General features: G+C 34.5%; 1 protein-coding gene across 3 annotated transcripts in view; it reads left to right on the top strand.

The window, feature by feature from the left end:
• PLEKHF2 (pleckstrin homology and FYVE domain containing 2) overlaps positions 1–20,241 on the top strand; it is a 42,113-nt gene extending 21,872 nt beyond the window's left edge. For all 3 annotated transcript variants that reach the window (XM_007488131.3, XM_007488132.3, XM_056823298.1), the window contains exon 2: positions 16,845–20,241. In XM_007488131.3, coding sequence (XP_007488193.1) covers positions 16,860–17,606 — 747 coding nt within the window. In that variant the 5' untranslated portion in view covers positions 16,845–16,859 and the 3' untranslated portion in view covers positions 17,607–20,241. The remainder of the gene's footprint in view (positions 1–16,844) is intronic.
• The last annotated feature ends 3,345 nt before the right edge of the window (positions 20,242–23,586 follow it).

The following is a 23,586-nucleotide window of genomic DNA, read 5'->3' as shown; positions in this document are numbered from 1 at the left end:
CTCTCTTAATCTCTTTTCCTGTTGTGTACTTACTGGTTTTTGTTGTTTTTAAATATGAAAAGCAGCATACCATGGTGGACAGATAGGGTTGGTCTTGGAGTCAGGAAGATTTAGATTCAAATCTATGACTATGGCACCTATTGTGTGATTTTGAGCAAGTCACTGAAGATTTCAGGGAAACCAGGTAACTTAAAAATTTTTTTATTTTGATTAATTCTTCTTTATGTAAAATTAATTGATAAGTTCAATCAATACAGCATGATCATTATTCTTTGGAAACTTCTTCAGGTGTACTGAATTCTTCAGTGAGAATCATAGATTTATAGCTGGAAGGGTCCTTAAAGGTCACCTAGTCCAATCCTTTTGTTTTTCTTTTTATCTGAGAATACAGAAGCTCTAGGATGTTAAGTGATTTGTCCAAAGCCATTTAACTAATACATGGTCAAGGCAGGATTTGAATACAATAGTGTCCAAAATACCCTACTCTGCATCATGTTTCTTTTTCTTTTTTGTTTGTTTTTGAAAAATTTTATTTAGTCAATTTAGAACATTATTCCTCAGTTACAAGAATCATATTCTTTCCCTCCCTCCCCTCCCTCCACTTCTTCCTGTAGCCGATGCACAATTCCATTGGGTTTTACATGTGTCCTTGATCAGAACCTATTTCCATGTTGTTGATGTTTTCACTAGGGTAATCATTTAGAATCTACGTCCCCAATCATATCCCCATTGACCCATGTAATCATGCAGTTGTTTTTCTTCAGTGTTTCTGTTCCCACAATTTTTCCTCCGAATATGGATAGTGTTTTTTCTCGTAGATACCTCTGGGTTGTTCAGAGTCACAACATTGCCACTAATGGATTATACCACAGTGTATTAGTCTCTGTGTAGAATGTTCTCCTGGTTCTACTCCTTTCACTCTGCATCAATTCCTGGAGATTGTTCCACTTCACATGGAATTCCTCCAGTTCATTATTCCAAGTAACTCTTTAAGACTCTTTAGTTGCAGAATAGTTTCCTGCAGTTGTTATAGCTAATAGTAATTTAACATTTATGTAGTACCAGGTGCTCTGCTAAGCTCTTTATTTCATTTGATTTTTAAAGCAATCTTGGTAAGTAGGTGCTGTTATTATCTTCATTTTACACATGAGGAAACTGAGGTAAAAAGAGGTTAAATGATTTGCTCAAGACCACACAACTAGTGTCTAAGGCTGGATTTGAACCCAGACCGTCCTGACTCTAGGCCCAGTGCTCTGTTCATTTGTACTAGCTAGTTCTCCCTTCCTGGTAGAGGAAATATTGAGGAATTTTTTGACCTTAGTTGGTACTGAAGAATAGGTAGTTTGGTACCTTAGTTGTCGTCAAGTTTACTTAAGAATTCTTCAATTTGTAAAGCTATTAACATAGAGCAAATGTGGAATATACAAGGGAGTTAAATAGCATTACTGTTACTATAACTAATACTTTATTACTATTAGTAAAAGAAATATTAATGGGGAGGGAACATTATTCTACTCTTTAAACACCTTAAGAAAGTCATCTGCACTATATGCTTCCTCTTCCTAGCCTTCCATTCTCTTCTAAACTCTTGACAGCTTCCAACCATATTCAATTGAAACTTGTTTTTCCAAAGTTACTAAGTCTCTTAATTGCTAATGGCCTTTTCTCATTCTTTGTTTTTCTAGATCTCACAGCAATGGTTTTTTAAAGCTGTTTAGCATGCTCTGGATCCTTCCTCATCTCTGGATTTTTGTGATACTTTGCTTTTGGTTCTTCTATGTCATTTCCATTAATCATGGATATCTTCAAGGCTCTATCTTGGGTCTTCTCTTTTCTTTCTAAACTTAATGATTTCATTAGCTCTTATAGTTCAGATATTATCTCTGTGTAGTATAAGAATGGATTGAGTGCTGGGCCTGGAGTTAGGAAGACTCATTTTCATGAATTTAAATCAGGCTTTAAACACATACTAGCAGTATAATTCTGGACAAGTTAACTCCATTTACCTCAATTCCCTCATCTGTACAATGAGCTGGAGAAGGAAATGGCAAATCAATTCAGGACCCATGCCAAGAAAACCTCAAATAAAGTCACAGAAAATTCGACATCACTAAACAATAACCTGGGGTTGATCCCTAGATCTATATATGCAGCCCTAATTCCTCTAAAGCTGCAGTCCAACATCACCATTTGCTTTTTGGGCATCCCAATCTGAATGTCCCATCATTACTTCAAACTCAACATGTCCATATACTCAGATCTCCTTTTCCAAATTTCCTTATTGCTGTAAAGGGCACCACTACCTTTGGACTCATTAGGTGCTATCTTAAACTTCTCATTAGATGCTATCTTGGACTCTAAAATTCTTATCCTACGTATCCCATCTGTTGTCATATCTTGCCATTTTTACCTTTATTTGCTTATTAAAACAAAAACCAACCTTTACCTTCCTTCTTAGAGTCAATACTGTATATTGGTTCCAAGGCAGAAGAGCACTAAGGGCTGGGCAATGGGGGTTAAATGACTTGCCCAAGGTCACACAGCTAGGAAGTGTCTGAGGTCAAATTTGAACTTAGGACCTCCTGTCTCTAGGCTTGATTCCCAAATCACTGAGCCTACCCTATCTAGTTGCCCCCAAATCTCATCATTTTATCTTTGACTCTTTCCAATGCATATTTGTCATTACATTCTTACTTTTCCAGTTATCATACTTTGCTTTGAAATTCTATCAATTGGAAAAGAAAAGTTATAGGTAAAGACAGTAATTTATAATATGCTGTAAGGAGAAAGTGACTAGCCAAAGTTTTATACTTGTTAGTATTTTCTTTAATAATTTAAACAACTTTCCTGTTGTTTTTCGCTAACTAGGCTATGTAATTGTATTTGAGAATGTGGTAAATGTTGCTTTTCTTTTCAATACTGAATAATTTTTAAAAGTCTGAAATTTATTAATTTTTTGTTTTGCTAAAATAAGTTTTTATAGCAAACTGAGAGTAATATAATTACAACAAATGAAATGTGTATTGTAGAATAAGGTACTTGCCATTTTTTTAACCCTTAAACCTGTCTGAAACCAGCTATAAACCCAGGACCTCTCATCTCTTAGATCTGGTTCTCAATTCACTGAGCCATTCAACTGTCTCCATTGCCATTTGAAAAGAAAGGGGGGGATAACTGTTTTATCACAGTTCAATTGGTGAAAGGTGAGGGAAGTTCTTTGTTTCTGTAAATAAAATTATTAATAAACATTTCCAGTGAAAAATTTAAACTTTGCATATAATAAATTCAGTCTTTTCAATAGGTGAACAAGGACTCTTTTTTTTCTCCTTAAGTTCACTAGATTGTACTTTGTTGAATTATATTTGAGCAATAAAAATGAGATTTCTAATGATCTCCACAAAAAGTTAATTTGAACAAATTTTTAATTAACAAGCACTGAAAATGGTTTTAAACAGTATTAACTCAAATGTGTATTTCAAAAGTTCACATTATGTATTAAAAAGCTATTTTTAAAAACCCTTAACTTTCTTTCAAAATTAATACTGTGTATTGGTTCCAAGGCAGGAGAGGTAAGGGCTAGATAACTGGGATTAAGTCACTTGCCTAAGGTATCTCAACTAAGAAGTATCTCAGGTCAAATTTGAACCCAGGACCTCCCTTCTCTAGGCCTGACTTCTTAGTCCATTGAGCCACTTTACTGCCCCTACGAGCTATTTTTATTTTTTTATTGTTATTTTTTTCCTTCTTTTTTATTTATTTTTCATTTGAATAAGTTTATTTAGTCAATTTAGAATATTATTCCTTGGTTACGATAATCACATTATTTCCCTCCCTTCCCTCCTCCCACTCTTCCCACAGCCAACACGCACTTTGGGTATTACATGTGTCCTTGTTCAGAACCTATTTCCATGTTGTTGTTTACACTATGATGTTCATTTAGAGTCAACATCCCCAACCATATCCCTTCGACCCATGTATTCAAGCAGTTGTTTTTCTTCGGTGTTTTTACTCCCACAGTGTTTCCTTTGGGTGTGGATAGTGGTTTTTCTCGTAGATTCCTCCTAGTTGTTCAGGATCACTGCATTGCCACTAATGGAGAAGTCCATTACATTCGATTGTACCACAATGTATCAGTCTCTGTGTACAATGTTTTCCTGGTTCTGCTCCTCTCATTCTGCATCACTTCCTGGAGGTTGTTCCAGTCCTCATGGAATTCCTCCACTTTATTATTCCTTTTAGCACAATATTATTCCATCACCAACATGTACCACAATTTGTTCAGCCATTCCCCAATTGAAGGGCATCCCCTCATTTTCCAATTTTTTGCCACCACAAAGAGCGCAGCTATGAATATTCTTGTACAAGTCTTTTTCCTTATGATCTCTTTGGGGTACAAACCCAGCAGTGCTATGGCTGGATCAAAGGGCAGACAGTCTTTTATTGCCCTTTGGGCATAGTTCCAAATTGCCCTCCAGAATGGTTGGATCAATTCACAGCTCCACCAGCAATGCATTAATGTCCCAACTTTGCCACATCCCCTCCAGCATTCATTACTTTCCTTTGCTGTCATGTTCGCCAATTTGCTAGGTGTGAGGTGATACCTCAGAGTTGTTTTGACTGGCATTTCTCTGATTATAAGAGATTTAGAACGCTTTTTCATGTGCTTATTAATAGTTTTGGTTTCTTTAACTGAAAATTGCCTATTCATGTCCCTTGCCCATTTTTCAATTGGAGAATGGCTTGATCTAAGAGCTATTTTTAAAAGGCACTTCTTTGATTTGTTGGCATTTGACAAATCCAAACCCATGTATAATTAACTTGAAAGGCAAGTCCTTATTTTGGGACTAATTTTGAGATAACTTGATGAATTCCTATTCAAATGGCATGTTCTTCTGTTATAAGGAATATACAGGTATGTAGGCAGCAAGGCAGGTTTATGTAGGTTCATATATGGTTATCCAGAACTCAGAAAGTTTAAAACCTTCAAAATAAATTATTTTTCAGAATCTGGGTTATTAAATAAACGGTATGACTGCTCTAAGAAAAATAGTTTGCTCTTTTGATTTTATTCATTGTAGTTTTGTTAACTCTAGAGCTAAACCTTATTAGCTATTACACCGAAAGAAAAATGTAATTTATAAAATGGCTTTTCATACTTTATAAGTTGACTTGTCAAAAGAGAAGAGGAAGTGTCTGCCCCAAAATAGTATATTTACCCTAAGGGGTATATAAATCTTCATCTTGTTCCTCTTTCTTTTTAAACCTTTCTTTCAGGTTTCAGTATAGTGTTGTTAATGCAACTACAAATAAATATAGGCTTAAAATAAATTGATGGGCCACAAAGTCTTGAAAACTGAAAAAGACCTTAAAGGTATTTTAGTGTAGTATCTTAATATACAGGGGAGGAATTTGAGGTACAGAGAGGTTAAGAGACTTGAGGAATGTCATATGGCAGGTAAGTTAGTGATAGTTGAGGCCAGAACCCCATAGCTTTGTGTTGTAACTGGCTACCCATTCCATTTATTTCTCACTGTCACTCAGTAGTTATTAGTAAAATTTATTGACATGGTAGATTATATAATTGAGTTGGAAAGAACTTTGAAAAGGAAATAATTTAGTCAATTTAGTCTTGTGTGCCAGACAATTTTGCTTAAGTGCTAGGGATTACAGAGAAAGGCACAAAACATTCTAAGTTTAAGAGGATCACAGTTTAATTTATGTCTCCAACAAAATGGTATTCTTATCAGTATTTAATGAGTGCTTGGTAAGTTTTGTTAAGTGGTTGAATATGGCCTTATTTTGTATCAAGATGTTTATTTTTGTATGGAGATTTGTACCTAGGATAATTGTGTGGGCTTTTAAACAAGCATTTAAACAAGCATGGGGAACCCCAGGATAATGTAGAAATTTGTTTCTTGCATTAGGAATATTTGTGAAAATGGTTTTGTTTTCATTCCTCTTTTAAATTATTTGGGGAGATTGGTTGGGAGGGGTGATTAGTGATTTGATTGTTTCCCCTAAAAAAAAAAAGACATTGAAGCATTTAAAAAAATAAAAGTACAAAAGGAAGGACTGAAGGAAAAACAGAAAAATAGAATAGCTTTGAAAGTAGCTTGTTTAATTTATTATTTACTTACAAGAGTCAAGCTGTACATGATAAAGATTTGTCATTTTATGTCCAGATTCTTTCTGTTCTACTTTGTATAAGGAAATACTCATTAACTAGTAAATTTAGAAAAAAAAAATTTAAAAAGATACTTATAGGACAGATGGAGAGTAATTAGATTAGACCAGTGATGAAGTGAAGTACCTTTTCGAGAGATGGATAATGTGAGAAGTGTCCTTAAGCCCTCATGGAGAGGGGGAGGGGAGCAGCCCAGCTACACATCCCTCTGGCTTTCTAGTAATGAACTCTGGCAAATTCTGTGCTGGGGAAACAACACTCATGCCCACAGAGAGGGCTCTGAGTGCCAAAGGTTCACCATCATGGGGCTACACCAAATAAGTTTTGTAGACATGTAAGCATTGAATCTCAAGATTTAGAAGAGGAAGATGATACTGAACACTTGGGGGAAAAAATTAGACTGTTATTGTTAAAAAAAAAAGTGATGGAGAAAATATAAAATTTTCCATCTAAAATCTTAATGTGAGTAATCTGTGTGTATCATGGGCATCCTAAAGTATGAGAAGGAAACAGATAGGATTTCACAAATACTTTTCTATAGCAGATAACAGCTTTATAATCACATAGTTGACAAAGATGTGGAAAATATAAATTCCCATCATATTTACTTAACTAGAAAAAGCATTTGATTCAGTAGAATAAATGATATTTTAAAATTGTTATATGTTTCAGCTGTTTGCTATTATTCATCTTGTTTTCTTTTTTTGATGCAGTTAAGTTAGAAACAACCTTAGGACAAGTCTCTCTGGCTAGTATTCTTTTAGATTTAATTTTTTTGCTGACTTATTACACATGTGGAAAACATAACTGCTTTTTGTAACTAAATGATAACTTTGACATAAGCTCATTTTTTGTAAGCTCACTTGAAAGCATCTTTGCATCAATTATAGTAGCAGACAGGACCATGTTTGCATCTGATTTTAATTTCTTCTGTCTGATAAGTAGTTTGAAAACTTCTTCACGTTTATCTTGGACATTTAATATTTGACATGTTTACATCTATTAATATATTGTTCTTAAATTTGTATGGATCAATGGGTCATAAAGCTAAAAAGTATATGATATCAGACTTGAACTCGGGACCTCCAGTCTTTAGGTCTGGCTTTTTATCCATGGAGCCACCTAGTTGCCCCTTTACCATTATTGACGTTATTTCCTTCCAAAAATATTTCTGAAAGTTTTCAGTCTACTTATGTGTTCTAAGAATGCCCATCAATCTTCTTCACTCTTAATATTTCTATCTTAGCCTTTGGGTGATGGATAAGCACTATATTTTGTTAACATTACATGAGCTTTTATTAGAATACTTAAAAAGTCTTTTATGCCTCATTTTATAGTTCTGATAGTTTGTTGAATAATATTGCATAGACATTTTTTGCCTTAAATGTGCTTTATCCATTGAGTTTTTATTTCAGAAAACCAGTAAATCTTTTGATGTAATAAATATATCCACAACTTTCTTGTTAAGCTTTGTACTCATTAGCTTTCCTGGAGAAGACCAAGGTACTGCCATTCATCCATTGGTTTATTTTTAGAAAGAAGCTAGGGGCCATTGTAGGTGTTGTACTTTTCAATAGACAATCCAAACAGATAATTTTGATCTCTGGATTTAAGCTTTGAAGTCTTTTATCTTTAATCTTCCCTTGGTATACATTAAAAATCTTAATATCATTGGAGAAAGAGTCCATGAGATGGAGAAAATACTTTATTTTTTTTTTGGTAGAGCCATAAGATATTTTTTTTTGGTACAGTATTCTCTTTAACTTGGAAGCCATACACAATTCTATTTAGAGATCTTAGTGGGTTTAAGCAGAGACAAAAATAATAGGGAATCAAATTATCTCCCTGAAAGATGCCACATTTATTTTAATCAAATGCTCTTGACATTATGATGTTGGGATCATGTTTTAAAAAGAATAATTTTTTATGTTTATATAAAATTTTTTCATTCTCTGCCTGGATCTGTTTTATATATTAGCAATATAAGAATGAGCCATGAATGTGAAACTGATTCAAAGGGGAAAAAATATTTATTGTGAAACTGTATCTTCAGGCTCTTTTCTAGCAAGGTGTCTCCTCTATTGATGTTAAAAATCCTTCAAAATTCTTTGAAAAATTTTGCAAAAAAGAAATTTAATTGATCTTCTGGTTATTCTTATCATGCATAAGACATATGTTTCCTAAATGTGTTTGTCCCTTCCATGGAGGGTGTCCAGCACAGAGTATACATGTGAGGAGGGATTTTCTATAAGTAGTAAAGTATTTATATGTTCCAATTTCTAAATGATATTGTGTTGATTTTTTTTAAAGCAGCGGAACATTGCAGAATCCCCTAAATAAGAGATCTATAATTACTTAAATTTGGCCTAACCAAAATACTGTTTGTTCAGACTTTAGTGTGCAGGAAAGTATTTGCCATTCAGTTGTTTTCATCTTGTCTGATTTTTCCCTATCCTCCAGTTTGCTGCTTCTTCATGAACCATCATATGAGATTATAAAACTTGTTAGAATTATTCCGTATTAACAGCAAAAAAAATTTGAGTGACATCTAAAGTGTTTTCTTTTGAGCAGAATTGATGTCTCTTTAGGATGCTTAGTAGCCTACTCTTGATTGGTTGCCTCTAGTTTTTTGTCCTGAATAGTTATAGGGTTGCCAGTTAGGTGAATTTAAGATACATGAAGTAGTATTAGTCTATTAGTTGAAACAGAAATTAAATGAACTTAAGAATAGGAAGTATCTACTAAAAAGATAATAAAATTTAGGCGTTAGAGGTTATATAGATTAAGAATCAGCATGGAACTGAGTGATCATCTAGTCTAGTGATGGTGAACGTATGGCACGAGTGGCAAACCTGGCACACAGAACCCTCTCTGTGGGCCTGTGGTACCCCCCTCCCCCCAGTTAATTACTAGAAAGGCAGAGGGACTTGGGCGGAGCTGTTCCCCTTCTCTCCACTGTTCCTGATGACATTTTTTCATTTTACCTACCCCTCTGCCCAACAGCCCAATGGGAATACTTTCTTCCTCCCTTGTGTGGGGTAAAGGGGGGACAGGGCATGCCAAGCACTCAGTTGGGGGAAGGGGCATGGCACTTAGTCTTTAGGGGTGAGGGTGGCACTCCATACCTAAAAGGTTTACCATCACTGATCTATTCCTACTCTTATATAGGAAGAAACTAAAAGCTCAGGAAGGTAATTATGATAGTGGGGATGGACACTGTAGTAATGCTAATTCTTATTTGGGTTAAATTTCTTCTGATGTCTCTTACAACTGAGATTCTCTGTGAAATGTGTTGTGTGGATATGTTAAAGAGCAGAGGAATGCAAGAACAATGAGTTGAATGTACATGTGTACAATTGAGAAAGTAGCAGTTATGAGGAATGATTGTTGGCAATTTTACTTAAGCTTGTTAAAGGTGACCTGTCAATATTTTCCAGATACCTAATGTTTTAGAAACCAGGTGTATTTATCATAAGTTTTCAAGGATAGAATAGCAATAGGGAAAAACTCAATATACTGCTTTAGGGCATTGATTCCTAACATCATTTCAGAATCCAAGTAGCAGTTCAGCATACTGGACCAGAGTACTTACTGAGTTATATTCTAATGGTCACCTTTGGCTTATCTATTTCCCTCTTTCCTCAAATCATAAATTTTGTTTAAAGAGTAAAGAATTATCCAAGGTATTGTTTTAAGAGAAGTGATTTCACATCTCATGTACATAGTAAATATAAAAGATAAGTCCCCAAAGACAAAATTTTAAAAATTGTTTTTTCCAAATATTTTTAAAGAGATTGTACTTCTAAAACATACATAAAGACTAAGTTTGGAGCAGGATAGGAAAACAGTTGAACAAGTAAGAATCAAGCTACACACTGGAGCAAAGTCTTTTAGACTGGAAAAAATTAACTTCAGATATTACAGATAGATATATGCACTAATGGTTTGGAAATAATTAAAGAAAACATCCAAAAGCTCCATCCAGATTTGATTCTGTGATAATCAGTTTTCTTTCATTCCTTTTATTTAATTTTCTGGGTAAACCTAAGGAAAATTTAATAAATAACTTTATAAAGATTTCATTCTTTTATTATCTTATGTGATAAGGGAAAATGTCTTGGAAATGACTGCTATTATTTGTATATTTTTAGACTTTACCTTTTTCTAGTCTTTTTTTTTAAACCCTTACCTTCTGTCTTGAAGTCAATACTGTGTATTGGCTCCAAGGCAGAAGAGTGGTAAGGGCTAGGCAATGGGGGTCAAGTGACTTGCCCAGGGTCACACAGCTGGGGAGTGTCTGAGGCCTGATTTGAACCTAGGACCTCCCATCTCTAGGCCTGGCTCTCAATCCACTGAGCCACCCAGCTGCCCCCATTCTAGTCTGTTTTTATCTAATGTGAAATTAGGTTCCTACTTGTTCCAATTGGTACTTAAATAATTTGGTTGGTTTGCAAAGTACATACTGTAGAAAGAATACTCATTCTAGGGTCAGAGGACTTGGATTCAAATCTTGCCTCTGATGCTTACTACCTGTGTAACCTTAATCAATTACTTACCTTTCTTGGACCTTAGTTTCCTCATCTGTAAAATTAATGGATTATCCTAGAAGGCCTCTATAGTCAACTTCTAGTTGTAGATTTATGAGATCTTATTTATGTTATGTTTATATCTCTAAATATACTAATACTCAGCTTAGTAAAATTGCATTACAACTCATGTGAATAAGCCATATTTTTTTGAAGTGGAGTTTTGTTATGAAGTTTATATTAATGATATAAGCACATGAAAGAAAAACAGTTGAGTTGCCAAATGTAAGGGGTAGAAAATGTTAGGGTTTTTTTTTATAAAAGGTTGGACTGGATTATTTAAGAATAGGGTCGCCAGGAATTAATTCCAAAGAAATGTATTTTAACAATTTATATATATATATATATATATATATATATATATATATATATATATATATAGAGTGAAAGTAAGAAAAATCAGAGAGAATAGGGTAAGATATCTAGCCCAGCCCCAGTCTCAACCCAGGCAGGGCTAATTAGTCCTTAGCCAGAGGGGCCTGGGCCTTGAGCCTAGGACCTGGGGATGCAGGGAGCCTCTCTCAAGAGGGTAGGTCTCTCCTGAGGCTAGTCCCTTCAGAAAATCCAAGGAAAAGGAGTCAGCCTTTCACTCACCCCGTGTCAGTCCAAAAGAGAAGCAGTCTTGAGATCTTAAGCCTGAATTCCTCCATAGTCAAGTTGAAGACCAAAGAGAGCTCCCTCAACAGGAAGAGCTTAGCATTTTTAAAGATCTTTATTTTTCATCACTTCCTGTGACTTCCTTCATTTTACGTGTACCAATTACAGCTTAAAGCTTTTGCTTAGGATTGCCTAGGGGGCAGTTAGTCCATTCTGATTGGTCACCCACTATCGCACCTGTGGGTCACAGACCTCCCCCACTCGAGTCTGAGTTGGGTATATACACTTTTGGTGATTAAATCTAAAAATGGGCAGGGGAGAGTTAATTTAATCTTCACATGTAACACAACCTGTGTTGAGCCATTCCCCTATCAGTGTTTAGGTTAGGTGGTTCAGTGGATAAGAGCATTGGGCTTGGAGTCAGGAAGACCTGAGTAAAAAATTTCGCAGCCTCAAATACTAGCTATATGACCCTGGACAAGTCAGTTAGCCCAATTGCTTCAGTTTCCTCATCTGTAAGATGAGCTGGAGAAGGAAGAGGCAAATCATTCCATTGTTCTTGTCAAAAAAACACTTGTGGGATCATGACAGGACTGAAAAATACTGAACAATAATCATTAGCTAACTAATTTGTTTACAATTCTTTGCTACTACAAAAAGATTAAGCATTTAATATTAGCAGCAGTTGTGGTTATCATCTCTAATAATAATAAATAGTTAATAAAGTTAAAAGTTAATAAAGAGTAACTTTAATTTTTTAAAAAATTGAAAAAATATTTTATTTTTAATATTCTTTAAAATATTTTTTGAGTTCTGAATTCTCTTTCACTCTCCCCACCACATTGAGAAGGCAAGAAATGTGATTTAAACTATACATTTGAAATCATGCCAAATAGTTCCATGTTAGCCATGTTGTCAAAACAACAACCACCACCACCACCAAAAAAAAAAAAACCAAGAAAAAATTCACTTTCAATCCAGCCGCAACAAGTCATGTGTGGACTGGGGACTGGGAAGTGATGGATGAAAAGTTTGATTAAAATTAAAGGTGCGTAGAGAAATGAGACACACACTTAGACACACACACAATTGGATTAAAATTAAAGGTGCATAGAGAAATGAGACACACACAGTTGGAATCAGTGAAAATCCAACCTAATTCAAAGATCAAGTGGCCAGCAGGATTTATTTAAATGTAAATGAATCAGAGAGCTCAGTCAGATTTGCAAAACAAGAGTATAGCAAATGTTTTTAATGTAGGCTTACTAGTTCCTTCTCAAAAGCATCCAGGAAGGTGATTGAAAATACTTCTGAAACTTCTACCAGGAACTATCTCTGATCTCTATCAGGTTTTCTTCTTGACTTAGAATTTCTAATTGATAAGAGTTAAGTTTTTCTGATCTTTAGGAACTTTGTAGTCTGGCTGTCGCCATTTTCACAGCATGATGTCAAATCATACGTGACTTCCCTCAAAGATTAATAGAAGTTCAGTTCCTTAGCCAGATAATTTCAACCCCAAACCAATTTCTCATGGAAGGATTCAGTATAAATCAGTCATGTGAATTATTAATTATATGGACTCGACTGACCCAAGAACTCCTTGCTCATTGGAATCAGCTTTTGAATACATATTTGAATACATATTGAATACATATTGCCATGACTCATTATGTGTGAACTTCTTCAAGATCATTCTCTGGAGGTGGAGAGCATTTAAAAAAAAAAATTGTTGTGAGTCCTTTGGAATTGTCTTGGATCATTGTATTGCTGAGAAGTAAATGTCATTTGCAGTGAATCAAAATATAATTTTTACTGTGTATAATGTTCTCCTGATTTTTCTCACATTGCATGAGTTCACATAAGTATTCTCAGATTTTTCTGAGTCTATCCTGCTTGTCATTTCTTATAACACAATATTTCAACATAATCATATACCACAACTTGTTCAGCCATTCCCCTGTTGATAGACATCCTCTATATTTCTAATTCTTTGCTGCCACCAAAAAAAAAGCTGATATAAATATATTTTTTAAACAATTAAGGCCTTTCCCCTTTTCTTTGATTTCTTTGAGATACAGTCATAGTAGTGGTATTGGTAGATCAAAGGATGCACACTTTTTGGGGAGCTTAGTTCTAAATTGCTTTCCAGAATGATTTGATCATTTATACCTTCAACAGTGCATTAATATCCCAATTTTCCAACATCCTCTCCATTTTGCCATTTTCCTTTTCTGCCACATTAACCAATTTGATAGGTATGAAGTGGTACCTCATGTACATTAATGTACATTTTTCTAATCAGTAGTAATTTAGAGCATTTGACTTACTTCTCTATATTTGAGAAATGAGGCCTTTCAAAGAGACCTTTGCTATCCCCCTCCCCATTTTCTATTTTTCTTCTAATTTTGGCTGCATTGATTTTGTTTGTGCAAAAGCCTTTTAATTTACTTAATCAAAATTATTTTACTTTATGTGATCCTTTCAATCTCTTTGGTCATAAACTCCTTCCTTTATCTGTAGATTTGACAGGTATATTTTCCTCTGCTCTCTAATTTGCTTATCTCTAAAATCTATACATTTTGACCTTCCCTTGGTATATGGTATGAAATGTTGTTCTATGCCTAGTTTCTTCTAAACTGCTTCAGAGTTTTCAAAGTTAATTTTGTCAAATGGTGAGTTTTTATTCCAAAACTTGGATCTCTGGGTTTATTCTGTGGTCATTTACCATTGTGTGTTGTGTAGCTATTCCATTTGATCCATCGCGCTCTGTTTCTTTGCCAGAATCAGATTGTTTTGAGGATTACTGCTTTATCATATAGTTGGAAATGTGGTCCTGGTAGGCCTACCTCCTTCCCATTTTTTTAAAATTGAAAACTGTGTTATTCCTGACCATTCCAGATAAATATTGTTATTATTTTTTCCTAGCCTTATAAAAGAATTTTTGGTAGTTGGATTGGTATGGTGCTGAATAAATAATTAGGCAGAATTATCGGTTTTATTTTGGCTTAGCCTATCTGCCCACGAACAATTAATATTTCTTGGTGTTTAGATTTGTCTTCAGTTGTGTGAAAAGAGTTTTGTAATTGTGTTCATATAAATCCTAAGTTTGTCTGAGCACATAGACTAGACTAAGCATTTTATATTGTCTATAGTAGTAAAAAGTTTTCAAAACAACATAATTCTTAAGTAATTACAACTTGTACTATCTTGGACATAGTAATGCTAGATTGCTTGCTGCAAATACCAAAATTTAATTTAGGAACCTCATGGGTTAATGCAGTACCCATAGGATTAGAAAGGACCCCTCAATCATTGTTAAGGTACAGTTGTTCCAAAACTCTGTGGTTATATTTTGAGGTTAGCTTACTGAGAAAAATCCATACCTCTAGAAGATCCCATTGATTTTCTTTTAAGAATAATGTTGTTCCAACAGGTCTACTAGGCTTAGAAAATTAAGATTACGTAAGAGTACAATTCTTGCTCTCTCTGACTAATTTCTCCTATAATTGGATATCCCTTAGGTTGGATAATTTAAATTGCAGCTGAAACATGTTACTACATCTTTTTCCCCCAAAGATATTTTGTTTTCCAAGTTATATGTAACAATAATTTTCAACATATGTTTTCTAAAATTATAAGATCCAAACCATCTCCTTCCTTCCCTTCTCTCCCTGGACTTGGAGATGATAATTTGATCTGGGCCATACATGTTATTATCATGCAAAATACACTTCTCTATTATTGGCCATTGTTTTAAGGGCACACTTTTACAAAGCCAAAACCCCAAAATAAAACCGCAAATACAATGATGTGAAAGATAGTATGCTTTCTGCATCCATCTGACTAAACGGTTCTTTCTCTGGAGGTAGATAGGATTCTCTATCATAAGTCTTTTAGAATTGTCCCAGATTATTGCATTGAGGAGAATAGCGAAGTTTTCACGGTTGCTCATTGTACAATATTCCTGTTACTGGGTACAATGTTCTTCAGGTTCTGCTTATTAGGATTTACTATATCATGAATAGAGTGAGTCCATTCCAGCTCTTCTGTTCTGTTTTGCTTCTACCCTTATAGACTCAGGATATAAGCAACAGAGTGATATGAGAGACCCTAGAGAGAATCTTGAGACTGACTCATGGAATTTCAGAACTTATTGTAAAGTAGATAGCTTAGAATTTGGTAATTTTGGTCTCTGTATTGTTTGCTTTATCAAGTTCCAGAAAGTTTAAATTGTGTAAGTGTGTAAGATTATTAGTTTTCTTTCTTTTTTTAAAAAACACTTATCTTCTGTCACCTACTGTATATTGGTTCCAAAACAGAACAGTAAGGGCTAGGCAGTTGTGGTTAGGTGACTTGCCCAAAGACACATGTCTAGGAAGTGTCTCAGGCAGATTTGAATTCAGAACCTCCCATCCCTAGGTCTAATTCGCACTCCACTGAGCCATCCAGCTGCCTTAGTTTTATTTCTAACTATTTAATGATTTTATTATAGATATTTTTTCTACTCGCACATATCACAATCTCTTGTGACTTATTCAATGGTCTTCAAAAATTGCTGTATTTGAAAAATCCTTTAAGTTGTGGGTTGTGGCCATCTTGGTCACTAATCTCTCCAAATTAAGCTAGATAATGGATGTATTTGTTTAGGTATTTGCCTTCCAGAAGATGCAATTTGTTGCATAACCTTCCAGAACCCATATTCCTTTCTATAGCATGGTGAAGCATTTGAATATCTATTATTTTAAATGAGTTTTCATTTTTGCCAGTTCTTTGAATTCTTTTAGAGTTTGTATGTATCTGAAGTTTTTAAAGCACAAAGATTACTGTGGTGTTGGTAGAAATACCAATCTGTGAGTTGTTGTGTGTATTCTCTTGTGGTTATACAGAGCTGTAATGCATGTGACACTTTGTGGTTTACAGAGTGTTTTCTTCACTATAACCCCATCAGGTCAGTTGTATAAATAGTTTGTCCTCATTTTAGAGATGAGTAAATTAACCTCTTTTGTAAATCTCTAATCTCATTGGTAATGATATTAAGCTTGGTAATTAACATCCTTCAAGCAGCTCCTCAAATCTCTTTTCTTCTCATGATAAATTAGAAGAAAAAAGTAACTTCTTCCAGACCCTAACCAAAAAGGCAGCGGCACTCCATAAAATTATGAAGCTTTTTGTGCCTGGCTTAAGTCAACCTCATTATTTGATGTCACACCTTGTACTATGGTGCAAGTTATTACAGTAAAGTAAAGAGAGTGATATGCTCAGAACCTATAGATCCTTTGATATTGCATTTTTTGAATAAGTAGCATTTTTTGGGTTATTAGAGGATTTTCTTGGTGTTCTTATTTACTATTCTACTGTGAATTTTGGAATAGTTTTCTAAAAACTGCCATTCAGCATATTAAATTTCAGGTTAAGTAATATTCCTAGCTTCTGTGAACTTTTCTTTATGCCAACTATTTTTCTTTTCTTTTTTTTAGGCTACTAAGCAGAAGATGGTGGATCGACTGGCAAATAGTGAAGCAAATACTAGACGTATAAGTATAGTGGAAAACTGTTTTGGAGCAGCTGGACAACCTTTGACTATTCCTGGACGAGTTCTTATTGGAGAAGGAGTATTGACTAAGTTGTGTAGAAAGAAGCCAAAAGCAAGGCAGTTTTTCCTATTTAATGATATTCTTGTCTATGGCAATATTGTCATTCAGAAGAAAAAATACAATAAACAGCATATAATTCCCCTGGAAAATGTCACTATTGATTCCATAAAGGATGAGGGGGATCTACGGAATGGATGGCTTATCAAGACACCAACTAAATCATTTGCTGTTTATGCTGCCACAGCTACTGAAAAATCAGAATGGATGAATCATATAAATAAGTGTGTTACTGATTTACTCTCCAAAAGTGGGAAGACTCCCAGTAATGAACATGCTGCCGTTTGGGTACCTGATTCTGAGGCGACTGTGTGTATGCGTTGTCAGAAAGCAAAATTTACTCCTGTTAATCGTCGCCACCACTGCCGCAAATGTGGCTTTGTTGTTTGTGGGCCTTGCTCAGAGAAACGATTTCTTCTACCTAGTCAATCGTCCAAGCCTGTGAGAATTTGTGATTTCTGCTTTGATCTACTTTCGACTGGGGACTTGGCTACATGTCAGCCTACTAGATCAGACTCTTATAGCCAATCACCTAAGTCTTTGAATAATGTATCTGATGATGAAGATGATGAAGATAGTAGTGACTAAAGATATAAAAGTATTTTCAGAAACAGAATTGAGTATGATTAGAGATATCTGTGTTGGGAAATTTATTATTGTGGCCTCCAAAATTTCATTCTAGCCATAAATTTACCTGAGAAACTTCCAACCTATGTGCCTCAGTATATCCTATAGAGTAGTTTCACTCTTCTGCAGGGATAGACTATTGCAAATTTATCACATAATTTTCCACCTTCTTGTACTTGAGTTTTTCTAGACTATCCTTTTCATATAAGGTTGGAAAAATTCAGTTAGAGCTTTTTTATTTAATAGATAATATGTGACATTGGTATTTTCACCAGTTCTGTATTTTGGTATAAAAGAAAATTAAAGAATCATAAAATTATGGAAAACTGAATGTACTTTTGAATTAGTAAGTTATTTACACAAAATTAGTAGTTTTTCTAACCATACTGTTTAGTGATTAAGGCCCCTAATAAACATAGGTGTCATTTGTTTGGCATGACCTTATTTTGCTTTTGCTTTTGTATGCCATGTAGTGCCTTATATTGATAGCACAGTTACAGGAATAAATAAGCCCCTATGTTCTCATCTTTTCAATTATAGATAAGAGAAAAACCCATTGGTGCTATTTGAGATAAAAAATGATAAAATTAGTGTTTATGAAAGGGTATAATGTTTTTCTAACTGTGACTACTAATTTAGAGGTGGTCGTTTCCATGTGGGCATGTTTTTCCTATAAAATAAGAGTGATTATATTCTTACATTTTTATAAGCACCAAATTGTATTTGACAAGCCAGAATTTTTTATTAGTAAGGCTGTATTGTTTAAAAATTTCCAACTTATCAAGTTTATTTTGAACCTTTTCAATACTATGTTGGTCTCTAATTTTAATAAGAATTATTTCAAAGTGTAAATTTAATGGCTTTAAAAATTGAAGTGAATGCAAAAAATTGCCATCTAATACCCTAAAAAATAAGCTGTCTCTTCAATGTTCAGTAATAAGTGAATGAAAAGTACTTTGTTAAAAAAATGGAAAAGAAACTTGGACCTAAAAAGTTGTAATTAAATCATTTGCATAAATAATCAGTGCAGAAAATGTCTTTAACATACTTAATTTTGAACAGATTTGTATCTTCAGAGGTCTTAGCTCAGGATAAAATAAAGCTTGAGCTTATAATTATTAGTATACTAGGTTTTGTAAAGTTTTATAAAATCCCCACAAATATTTCTATTTTTGTAAAATGATAGTATGTTTAATTTGTTTCTTATGTCTTTTTTTGAAATCCATGAAAATAGAGTAGCAAATGATCTTTCAAAATTGTGAGCTTTGCTCAATGTAGGTTATTTTTGAGAAGTGACCATTTCTGCACTGTTTGCAAACTTTGAAGTAACCATTAGGTCAAAAGTATATTTATTAAATAAACCTGTATGTGTATTGCACTAGTTTTCCTGTTCATTTGCTGGAGAAGATAACTATAGTGATTTTTTGTGTATAAAAATAATCAATTTGAAATGTATTGACTATAATTCTGGGCTCTTCTGTTTTGTCTTAAAATTTGAATACATGGTGCAGATATCATGAGAGACTTGATTCATTAATTTATGTACCTGAGAATTGTTACAGTGTCTTAAAATTAGATTGAAGCACTATTTTGATTGATTTTGTTTTAATTTTTTTTAAACTCCAGAGATGATTAGATCTATCTTAACCTGTTTGTAGTATGAAGCAAAATCTAGCAAGGATGCATAGAGATACCTTCAGGTATATGTACATGACTGACATGTGCTATCCTCATGTGTTTGTATATTTTAAATATGCATTTGGGTGTCTTTGTATTTATATGTGTGTGTGTCTGTATATACAGACACACACACAGACACCCCGATGCTTCATACTTATATTGATATAATTGCCTGAGAAGTATGATAAAACCTGAGACCTGAGATAGTTGTTTTGTTCATATCCTGGTACATAGGAAATTAACCTGTTTTAGGAGACAAGTGGAACTGTTCTAAGAAAGCATTTTCATTTTTAACCTATTGACTATATATTTTTATAATTAAAAATGTTCAGTTACTGTTTTTTAGAATGTGATCCTGATATTTTTTCTTCTAGTATAAATACATAATTGGATATAATTTACTTTCTTGTTTTCTTCCTTCTTTTTAAAACAGTCTTCTAAGATGTTATGCTTTTCCCTTAAATGCCTTTTTCTGCACTTTTTGGAAATTGAGTTGTAAAGTAAAACAGAACTATCTCATTTTTTATGAACTTTTCCCATAAATGACATTTGTACTGTTCTGTACAGATCCTTGAAGCTATAACCAAATTGCTGGCAATTGTAGTTGGAGGAAAAATACAATTTTCTATGGAGGGGAAAAATATGATTTAAGTGGAAAGTACCTAATATATAGAAATTCAAAGCCAATGGGGCCCTATATAAAAATTGTAATAAGGTAATGTTACAGGTTAATATTACAATTGCTTGTTGATATATACATTGAATAAGTATACTTATTCCCATTATTTTGAATTTTTCATAATGGGTGTGAACTGTGTTTGTGTAACTTAAAATTTTTGAAAGGGCTCAATACTTGTAATCTGTTTTCTGTCAGACTTAATAGTTTTTGTGCTCAAATATATGATGTAGCTTTTAATCAGTGTTTTAGTAATTCTTTGTCCTCATTTCTTAGATTTATTGAATCATAGATTTAGAACTAGAAGAGATACTAGAGATTATCTAGTTTAACTAACAGAAGGAATCAGAATTGAATATTTCTCCAATAGGCTAGCTGTGGAAATTCATTCACAATAAGAGATTTGAAATTTGTCATGATAAAAAGCAATTTCATTGTAACAAAGCTCTATGTAACAATATCCCTTGTGAGGGATATATTTTTTAAAAAGCCTATAAAAGTTATATTTTCAGTGGGAACGGAATTGATGACTAGAAATGAGCATGTCCCTTAAGGAGAACCAAGGTTATATATAGTAAATGACCATAATACTAATGGACTTTAGGACTTCATGACCGAATGGTTACATATTGTTGCTTATGAGTCCAACCAAGGTCATAGATCAATTAGCTTTCATCTGCTCCATCGCCAGAGACTTTATCTTACCTGCCACAAATACATGCCATTGATCATGAGAGAGAACAAACATATGGGGCAGATGTTCATATAGATCCATACAGACTCACCTCCAATACTAGAAAGGAATTAAAAGTTCACGACTAAATTTGCTGTCTGAAAGGCTACATCAGTCACCTCTATGTGCCAGTCACTATGCTAAGGCACAAACTCCCTGCCCTCAACTCACGAGATAAAATAAATAAAAATACAAATGGGTTCCATTTGTGAAGAGTGTAAAAACCAAGTAGAGGACTTTGTGTTTTATTCTGGAGATCCCCTTTTGAGTTAACACTTAAGTTAAATGATATCATTTCAAATTTTATTTTATGATGCTTTAGTTGTGAAACTTCTTTTGGATACCTTCTCCTGATACAGTAACACATTCATGCAAATCTTCATTACCTCATTCGGGTATATTGCAGTAGCCTGCCAATTGGTCTTCACATTAAATCGATTTCCCTAAATGCAAGTCTGACCCTATCACTCTTCCAGAATAAAATATAAAATTCTCTGTTTGGATTTTAAAGCTCTTTGTAAACTGGCCTCTTCTGCCTTTCCAGCCTTACACACTATTCCTCTATAACAGTGATGGCAAACTTTTATGGCATTGGTGCCAAAGATGGCACACAGAGTGCTCTCTGTGGGTATGTGCCATGTGCCAGCCCCCCACCCCCCCACCCCCCAGTTTGTTACTAGAAAGACAGAGCCTTGGGCAGAGCTGCTTCCCTGCCTGATGACATTTTTTTCACATCCCCGCCCCTCTGCCCAGCAGCCCAATGGGAGCACTTTCTCCCTCCCCTGTATTGAGTAAGGGGGGACAGGGCATGCTTGGCACTCAGTGGGGGAAGGGGCGTGGCACATGGCCTGGGGGTGGGGCCCGGCACTGTGTCTAAAAGATTTGCCATCACTGCTCTATAACATTGGTCTTCTTATTCTCTGAAGAGGACATTCCCATCTCCCAACTCCAAATGTGTTGAAACAGATAATCTTCTGACTGAGGGTTTTCATTGACTGTCTCACATGCTGGGAACTCTGTCATTTCTTCCAAACTTCCCTTCCTTTACATCTCAGCTAAAGTCCCACCTACTGCAAGAAACTTTTCCCAGGCTTCATCTCGTAGGTGTCTTGTTTGCACATCATCATTTATATGTTATCTCCTCCATTGGGCCGTGAGCTCGAGTCATAGGGCCTGTTTTTATCTCTTTCTCCCTAACACTTAGAACAATACCTGGCACATAGTAGACACTTTAAAAATGCTACTTGATTATTCAATTAAATAAACACTAAATGCCTCATATGTGTCAGGTACTGTGCCAAACACTGGGGATAGAAATAAGAAGATCCTGCTCTCCGGGAGCTTAAACTGTCAGATGGGAAGAGAATACCAGAGGAAGGTGGGGTGGGGGTTTTTGGGGGTGACCTTAGTGAGGAGTGATGTTCTTTGGATTCCACACCAAGCAGGACTGGGAATTTGGGTACCCCGAAGAAGGAATGTTTAGATGAATGTTTAAATCTAAGGAAGACCCCTCTCCTTTTTTTAAAGACACCTTCTATCTTAGAGTCAATACTAAGTGTCAGCTCCAAGGCAGAAGAGGTAATTGAGGTTAAATGACTTGCCCAGGGTCACCCAGCTTAGAAGGGTCTGAGATAAGCTTTGAATTCAGATTCTTCCTACTCCATGTACTCCATGTACCTAGAGAAGGCTTTTTTTTTTTTAATATGAGAAAAACAACTGAGGAAAAAACTTCCCCTAACATCCCCCCCACCCCCATTTCATAACTTTGTGCTATAATGACCTATTAAAGTATAGGGAGAGGCACTTGGCTTTGGTAAGGACAAGGGAAAGATAATTTTGCTTATCTTAAATTGAAAAATAGTTTGTGTATATTTATAGTTAAATATTTTTAATGCCTTATTAAATAGGGATGCTACATTGATTTTGTAAACTTATATTGCATTGTAAATGTTTTATTTTGAAGGCCTTGTCCATTGCAGTCTGGTTTATTTTTTAAAAGCTTTAGTGCTGACTTCCGTTTTCATATTGTAGTTGTTTCCTAATATTTTATTTCACCCGTCTCCCATTTTGCAATCAACCAAGCCTTCTCTTTTAATGAAGAAAAACAGTTAAGCAAAATCAATTGACACAAGCAAGTCTAACACTGTAGGTGACATTCCACACCCATGGCCATGCATTTCTCCAGCAAAAATTGGGAGTGACACATTTCCTAATCTGTTCTGCAGGGATGAGATTAATGATTATCATACAAATCTATTTTAGTTAAGCACTATACACATTGGTTATTTTGTTATATATTTTTTTATTTTATATATTTCATTATATATCTAATGTCCATTTTAATGTTGCCAAATACCAGGTATAGTTCACCTAACATCTTTGGTTCTGAGGGAACAACAAAACTTAGGTGAAGTAGTATGTTCCACTAAATAGTTCCACTAAAACAGTGAAAATGGCATTAGCCAAATGCTTGACTTCAAAATGGGCTTTTTCAACTGCTAAAAAGGAAGTTATTAAGCAATGATGTTGGTCGAAGCGGAAGGGTATGTTTCTATTTTTTCCAGAAAAAAGGTGTTTTTTTTAAGACACCCATAATCTTTAAAAATTAAAAATTTGGGAAGTATATGAAAATAAAGGCAAGGCTTTTTCAGTTTCATTGTATGGATAGAAGTGTGTTTTATCTTTAAATATTAACAGAAATTATAGCCAGAATTTATTGCTGCCTCCTTTAAGATAATACCAAATTTAGAAGAGCTAATTTGATAGTACTGTTTAAAGTGATAGCTTCTCATAATCTTTTTTTCATTTTGCAAGGGGGAAAGAGGAAAGTAAAAGGTACCAAGAAAAAAATC

This window comes from Monodelphis domestica, chromosome 3 (assembly GCF_027887165.1).
Source record: "Monodelphis domestica isolate mMonDom1 chromosome 3, mMonDom1.pri, whole genome shotgun sequence".
NCBI lineage: Eukaryota > Metazoa > Chordata > Mammalia > Didelphimorphia > Didelphidae > Monodelphis > Monodelphis domestica.
Note: the sequence above shows the minus strand (reverse complement) of the source record. Positions and strands in the feature narration are given on the sequence as shown.